The sequence below is a fragment of the Oryzias latipes genome, chromosome 18, assembly GCF_002234675.1.
Source record: "Oryzias latipes chromosome 18, ASM223467v1".
Classification (NCBI taxonomy): Eukaryota; Metazoa; Chordata; class Actinopteri; order Beloniformes; family Adrianichthyidae; genus Oryzias; species Oryzias latipes.
In genome coordinates, this window is record NC_019876.2 from 26,199,550 (window position 1) to 26,207,249 (window position 7,700).

The 7,700-nt window shown below is 45.7% G+C and overlaps 1 protein-coding gene across 1 annotated transcript in view; it reads right to left on the reverse strand.

Annotated features, from left to right (window-relative positions):
- Positions 1 to 5,217: 5,217 nt before the first annotated feature.
- ache (acetylcholinesterase (Cartwright blood group)) overlaps positions 5,218 to 7,700 on the reverse strand; it is a 58,647-nt gene continuing 56,164 nt past the window's right edge. The window contains exon 9 of the mRNA XM_023949005.1: positions 5,218 to 7,533. Coding sequence (XP_023804773.1) covers positions 7,412 to 7,533 — 122 coding nt within the window. The 3' untranslated portion in view covers positions 5,218 to 7,411. The remainder of the gene's footprint in view (positions 7,534 to 7,700) is intronic.

The window sequence follows — 7,700 nt, forward strand, 5'->3', positions numbered from 1 at the left end:
TGCTTTACCGCTTGTCATGATTCGGACGCGAGTTCAGAATGACCCAGATGCTGGAACCCGGAAGGAGGCTAGGACTCAACGGTAAGTTTCAAGAGATTTAATCAGAACCAGATCTTGACAGGTTTTTCCCTAGGAAGAGGGCGGTGGCAGGCTGGAGGAATCTTGAGGTGGAATTTCCTTGAGGGGGTACAGCAGCGTAGGCGAGGCTTGAACCAAGGCGAGGAGAGGTGGCTGGCTGGAGGTTTCTTGAGGCGGCGTGACAGCAGCGTAGGAGGACAGCGACCAGGTGAGGATCCAACAGGTTTATAGTCCTGAAGCAGAGCGAGAGAAAACCATGAGCATGAGGCAACAAGACGTGAGTCAAAAGCATGAGCTGACCAGACCATGCACCATAGGAGGAACAACGAACTGGCACCGGCTGATGATCCTGGAGGAGCTTATGAAGGCAGGTGTAGATGAGGTAAGTGGATCCAGCTGGTCGCGTCCAACACAGGAAAGAAGGGGGAGGAGGGAGTAGCTTACAGGCCATGACACCGCTCTTCTTTTTGTTTTATTGTCCAGCGGGAGAGGTGGGTGTCCTGTAATGATAGTTATTGTCCCATATACTCTTATTATTTGGAATCTGTTATGAAAATGCAAAAACCTTTGTAGATGTCAACTGTTTATTTCAGTATAAGAATTTCCTGTGGTCCCTCTACCTCTCACCCTCATGTAGGAGCTAATACGGGATGCTAACACTGTGGTTTGTATTTTATTTTTGGAAAATTGTCAGATACGCAATAAACGGAGGTGGTCTCCAAAGGTGCTGCTGTGTCCCGACATCTTTTGACTTCCTAAAACACAAAGCAGAAGTGATCCGGTTACACGGGCAATGCCGCAATTTGCATCTTTGCTGCACACATATAAATGAGGGAATAACATCAGCCTTTATTTTGTCTGGACATGACTGAAAACACATATTCACATGATTGTTTACACTGTTTCTCAGGAGTCTGTCCCAAAGCCGCTCCTCTGCTCAGAGACACGGTTCACCTGAGTCCGGCAGCTCTCTCACACCGAGCAGCTGGACAGACTGGGGTCCGAAGCCTCCTCCAGAGCGTATAGACAAAGTACCCTCCCCTGCCCGCTAACAGGAAGCCCCGGGTCCAGCTGCTCTGCTCAGAGACATGTTAGGCCCGCGTGGAGCATCCAGCCGGCCACACTGAGTGAGCAATAACGTCATCGCCCTGCCTCCCTCCTGGAAAGGCTGACTGGAATTGAATTATGCTTCACTTTTTGCGAGGGGTATGTGAAAACGAAAATGCAATTCCCCCTTTGCATTTTCGCATTAATTATGTCACAGAATGAGCGATGCTGAAGTAGAAAAGGAAAAAGCTTTTGGAGGATGGACTTTTACTTTCATTTTTGAGTCAAGCGATGCAGTTACATTGTGAAAATGAAAAAGCATTTCTGTTTATCCATTTTAATTGTCAAATTAGATATTTCTAATTGAATCTTGTTACACATTTACCAGAGACCTTTTTGAAAATGAAATGTCAAATATAATTTTCTTTATCATTTTGATTAAGTGACAGAATGAGCGGTTTGGCGGATTGCTTTTTCCTTTTATTTTTGAGTCAGCAAATGCAGCTTCATTTTGAAAATGAAAAAGCCTTTCTGGAATTGACGTTTATTTTTAATTATGCTACGGAAATGCTTATATACACAAGAGCCCTTTTTTCCCCTCCCTCAAAAACAACATGCCTAAATTCACCCCCCTCCTCACATTTCTGTAACACCCTGGCATCATTTTTTATGTCTAAAATTGAGGATATTCATCAGGAACTTAAACCTTCCTTAAGTTTAAATTCGGTCCCCCCCTGTTCTGATTGGCCTAGTCTGCCCATTTTCTACTTTTAACCTACCATCATTTGATCAAATTAGTGAACTCATCCAAAAATCCAACAGCTTGATCCAATACGCACTGCTCTGGTCATGGCTACTCTCTCTTCTCTGTCCCCACTGATCACCAGCATCATTCATGCTTCCCTCAAGACTGGAACAGTTCCCACTGCTCTCAAATCAGCAGTGTGTCACCCCCCTACTTAAAAAAACCTGGTTCAGACGCCTCCAACCTCAACCATTTCCACCCGATGTCAAACATCCCATTCATCTCAAATATTCTTGCAAAAACAGTTGCCGCTCAACTCCATGCTCAGGAATAATTGAACAGCTCCAGCCTGGTTTCTGTCCCCTCCACAGAACGGAAACAGCCCTCCGCAAAATCACAAATGGCCTCCTCCTTGCTGCAGACGCCGGTTCAGTCTCCATCCTCCTCCTGCTAGATTGGAGAGCAGCGTTTGACGCCTTCTCCCACCCCATCCTCATGAACAGACTTTCCCATATTGGCATCACCAACCTACCCCTCAGCTGGTTCCATTCTTATCTTTTAGGCCTCACCCAGTTCATGCCACTAAAATCACCTGTAGGGCTCCAGTCACTACAGGTGTTCCCCAGGGCTCTGTGCTGGGCCCCCTGCTCTTTATCATCTACCTACTCCTCCTCAGCCACATTATTCAGAAACTTAACATCCATTTTCATTGGTCTTTGATGTGTTGAGGCGAAGGTTGTTGGTTGAACACCATTTTGTCGGCCGTTCCACCTCATCTCTGTGGGTAGATGAGCCCCACCACTGTGGTGTCCTCAGTGAACTTTACGGTGCTGTTGCTGTGATGGGCAGGTGAGCAGTCGTACGTGTACAGGGAGTAGGGCAGAGGAGTCAGTACACAACGCTGGGGGGAGCCGGTACTAAGGCTTAGTGCAGTGGATGTATGATGTCTCACTCTGACTCTCTGTCTGCGACCGGAGAGGAAGCTGCTGGTTGAACGCGGTAGTCCCAGGTCCTCCAACTTGGCCACCAGGTTTTGTGGGAGGATGCTGTTGAATGTTCAGATTGGCTCAGTTTATCTGTGACCCTGGTGATTTGCTTCCACCACAAACCTTTCAGGTTTAGAGATAAAAATGGACACTTTCTTTAAGTGTCTGTGTGTCCACAACACAATTTAACTCGTTTTAAGCAAACAATCCTTCTCAACTTGCTGGACCAAACCAATGAAAAGTCGTGGTCTGCAACCACTTTTGGTTTTGAGCCAGCAGAGGGCAGTGTTTATTACAAACTCGCCCTTAAACTGGTTCTGAAGGCCACTATGACCAGAAAACCTCCAAGTTTCTCTCATGATGGGATTTCTTTTTACACAAGTTCACCTCAGAAATGATGAATTATATATAGCTCACCAATTTTGTCTTTTAAACTCTGGGTCAAAGACTAATTCTGCTAAAAATCTGCATATTTTGCTTTTCAAAGAGAACATTTCCCGGTTTTTAGGTTCCATGTGTGTAACAGTGGACAGGGATCATCTGCAGAGTTAAAAAGCTGTGTATGCATTGAAAAAAGAAGAAAAAGTTTGGCTGTTGATTCATTCAACCCTCAAAAACTGATGAAGACTTTGCATGAAGCCGATCAGGACTAACTACCTTTTTCTTTTTTCATTATCTGGACTTAAAAAGAACTGTTACCATGGAACTAACACAGCTGTTCTTAATGTTTCTACTATTTTGAATATGAGCCACACATTAAATTGAAGTCGTGTAAGTTTTATTCTTTGTGATCTGTGGCTGGCTTAGCTAAACAAAAGCCTTCAAAGCTAAGAAATCTCCTGTTTTTGTCAAAAAAAATTGTAATAAAAAGATCAAATTGTGTTTTAAAACTTTTAGTAGCAACTGTTTAAATTGGACGTTTCTGTCCTTTTTCTAATTCCCCCATTATACCTATAGAGAGAATAAAATGATATGATCAAACTGCATAGATGTGATCCAAAGTCCAATAACAAGCACTTCAAACTTAGTTCACTTTACAAACAGGCTTTATTTTTTGCATTCTTCACTCTCAGTGACAGGAAGAAAAATGCTAAAAACAAGACAGAAGGAACTGGGCGGGGCTTAATGTGGGGAATAGACTAGAACAGGCGATCCATACATCTATTTTCTTAACCTGCTACATCGAAGCCTGTTGGGCGAAGGCGGGGTACACCCGGGACAGGCCTGAAACAGGCCAATTGAACGAAATTAGTTTATTCTGTACTTTACTAGACATTTACGTGAATTTAAAGTAATGTGTTTATTTACGCCCAGCACAACCCTTCATTTGCTGAAGCCACTGGGGTCAACAGGACCTCTGGGGCAAACTGCTAAGCATCTGCCCCCTCCAGGTGTAATCCTGCCAGGTCTGGACTTGAACCAGCAACCAGTGGTGGAGTTAGAACATTTGTGGGGCATGAGGGGGGCAGAAGTCCTTGTTGAGGCGGTAAATAGGAACAGAGAGGACGGCTATTCTAAATGAAAGGATCAAAAAAGGCGTAATTCAAACAGTGTATTATTATTTTTAAAAATAAAACAACTATAAATATACCCATATTGACTCAAATATTATGGGGCAAGTGGGTGGGTGGGTGGCATTCTACCCTTTGCAGCTCCGCCCCTGCCAGCGACCCTCTTCCATTGACTGTAAATGAAGATGGAAGTGTGACATCACCCATAAAAAATGCCTTGTTTCCGGCTCCGGAAAGGAATTTAGTTGCCATTTTTCCGCATTCTGCCATTTGGAGCCAGACGACAGTGATTGGTCCGAGTCACGTTTCTAGGTCCACTGAATGCGGCTCGGGAGAATCTGCCAATCAAACGTACGAGGTGTGGCCCAGCGGGCACCACATGCTTTTACTGAGGCGTCTGATTGGTCGGTTTATAACTGGAATAACTTGGGATAAACAAAAACTATCATGAAGAAAAATTAAGATTAGCAAGAACATGTTAGGAAATAGGTATCACAGTTAGGATGGTTATCCTGACCAATAGAGGACTGAGTGAATGTCTGTGGGATTTTGGCCTCTTGGAGCCAGCAGGTACTTCCTGTTTGGAACACGAGGGGGGAGGGGTCAAACTGTTCACTGATATTAACACTGTCTATGCCATCAACCTGTATCTTATACATGTGAATGTGTTGCCATTAGTTCCAATATAGACAAAAAAAGCGTTTTCAAAATAAAACTGTGCGTGACTTTTCAAAAGTTTGTCATTGATTTCCAAACTTTTACCGTTTAAACAGATTTGTGTCGTTTTTATAGATTTGGGTAGCGAGGGTTGTGTCCTTGCGACCCTTAATAAAGACTCGGAATGCACGGATGCAGCAGGGTGTCTTTATTTGTGATGTTTTAGCGTCGTCAAACCAGCATTCATGATACACAGCGACAGAGAAGGAAGCTGCAGAAGCCTTCAGTGTTTACAGTCATCGACACTGGGACCAACAACGACAAGGCAGAAAAATACGAAGGGTTTCAGCTTTTATGGCACTCGTAGTTCATTTATACTCTGAATAATATTGCTTTGAAAACACCACTGTATCAGTCCTTGTTGCTGATTTCAACTTTACTGTATTTAAATATTAAATATATTCCTTTACTAATGTATTTATTGCTAACATCAAACATCACTAAGATTAAATATATATATATATATTTATATATATTCATTTATGGGTTAATAGTTGAACAGTACAAATTTCACAGGAAGTAACAGTCCGAGTTCAGCAGGATGCACTGAGGATGAAGAACATGCAGAGGGCTGGACAGGAAGAGGCGGCGCTCAGGTGGGCTTTTCTACTGGATGAACGGGGCTGGAGGAGCTGTCTTTCATGCATTCCCCCCTTTGAGGAGACACGAACTTCAATCTTTACTCCACATCAAGACCTTTTGATCAACTTGCAGCCAGCGACAGAAGCTCGACATGCTGACAGACGCATTTAAATCACAAACTGAACCCGATCCAGACTCAGACCCCAAGTTCCCCTGCAGGAACTGACTCTGACACACATAAACTCAGGCCATTGTTTGGGTTTCGTCTTTCCGGTACACCATTGGCTCTCCTGTTCGTCCCACTGCGATCTGCACAGATTCTTCTTAATGATCTGGATGCAGTCACACCAGGAGACAGGAATACTTCTGAAGATGCTGCAGAATGACAACTAAGCACAAGTAAGACGAACCTGTATGTCTGCGTGTGAAACAAATGAATTCAGGACCATAACAGTGCAGTAACTAGCCACCAGGGGGCGCAGGCGGTGTAGAAATCAGTTTTTTATTGTTTTGCAAACAAGAGCTGAAGTGACCGAGTCTAAGCCACAATAAAAACAGAAAGTTGGGCGTGATAAAAGAATGCAAATAAAGACTTCATGTTGTAAAAAGGTCAGAAAAGAGGAGTGCAGAGCTTTGTGTGGAAGCAGAGAGCGAAACTTTGTTTGAAAACCTCTGCTGTCAGTGCCACATTCAGATGCTGCAGACTCCCCCCTCTGCTGTTATGCAACCACGTACACCTCTGTCGCCTCATCTCTCCATCATATCTCCGCCCCCTCCTTCTCTCTGTTAGCTCCCCTCATCTCCGCCACCGCTTGCTCTCTACCTTTTCTGTTTCATTTTCCATCAACCCGTCACGACGCGTTGGCCGCGAGCCGGAGGCTGAGCCAGCGCTCTGCCACATTATCTGCCGCTGAGTGAATTACTCTGCCTCCATTAGGCTAACAAGAGCGCAGGAGAACGGCGGGTGGAGGGGGGGGGGGTGGTGGATGGGGAAGGATGGCGAGAGCAGAAGCAGCACGGAGTTGGAGGAGTTAAAAGGATGGGAAAAAGGGCGTAAACAAAGGCTTGGGAGGGTTAGAGGAAGGATGAAAGGAGGGAAGGAAAAACTGAGGAAGATGAAAGGGGAGGGGGACAAAAGATGAGGAGGGGGAGAACGGGCAGACGAACGGGAGGAGAGGAAGAGGAGGCAGAACGAGACGGACGAAGAAGGGATGTTGGTGAAATACATGGCAGGTGTTTTCGACATGATAAACGGCACCAACACACACACAAACACGCGCAGTCTGAGTTTGGCCGGAAGCCAAAGTGAGCGTAAAGAAAGCCGGCGGTTGGTCCGAACGCCGACGGGTGAGGCGGGAAGAGCGGCGGCGCGACAGTGACGGAGCGAAGCCTGCGGCGCTGATGGAGGTCGTGGTCCTGAACAGTTTATACTCTGAACACAAAGAAGCAAACCCTGATTTATTCTGGAAAGAACCGTGATGAGACGATCATGAACAGGAGTGTTTACAGAAAAACCAGCACACACTCGCACACGAGGTAATGAGCCACTGTTACCCTTTGCATCGAGTCCCTCTGTAGCCCCCCCCCTGCACAACACACACACAAACCCAGACGGACAACATTTAATCGATACAATAAATAAAAATAAATAAGGATGAGCGTCGCTCGGGTTTGTGTGTGTGTGTTTGAGATGGGACGAGACTGGGGGGGGGGGCTCTGGAGGGCCGACTGCGGCGCTCAGCCTCTCAGAGTTCGGCGCAGCGCTCCTGTTTGCTGTAGTGGTCAAACTGACTCTTCCAGTGCATCATGTAGGAGGACCAGCGGTGAAACTCCACCTTCCACTGACGCTCGGCCTCGTCGATGTTGTCTAGGAGCAGAAACACGGACACACAGTCAGACGTCTGATGCCAGTAGCACATCCGTAACTGGTGGGCGGAGCAAACACAACTGCATTGAAGGGTGTGTTTACTCCCCAAGTTATGAGTTACGGCACACCAGAACAAAATCCATTCCACCAGCCAACTCAAGCACATC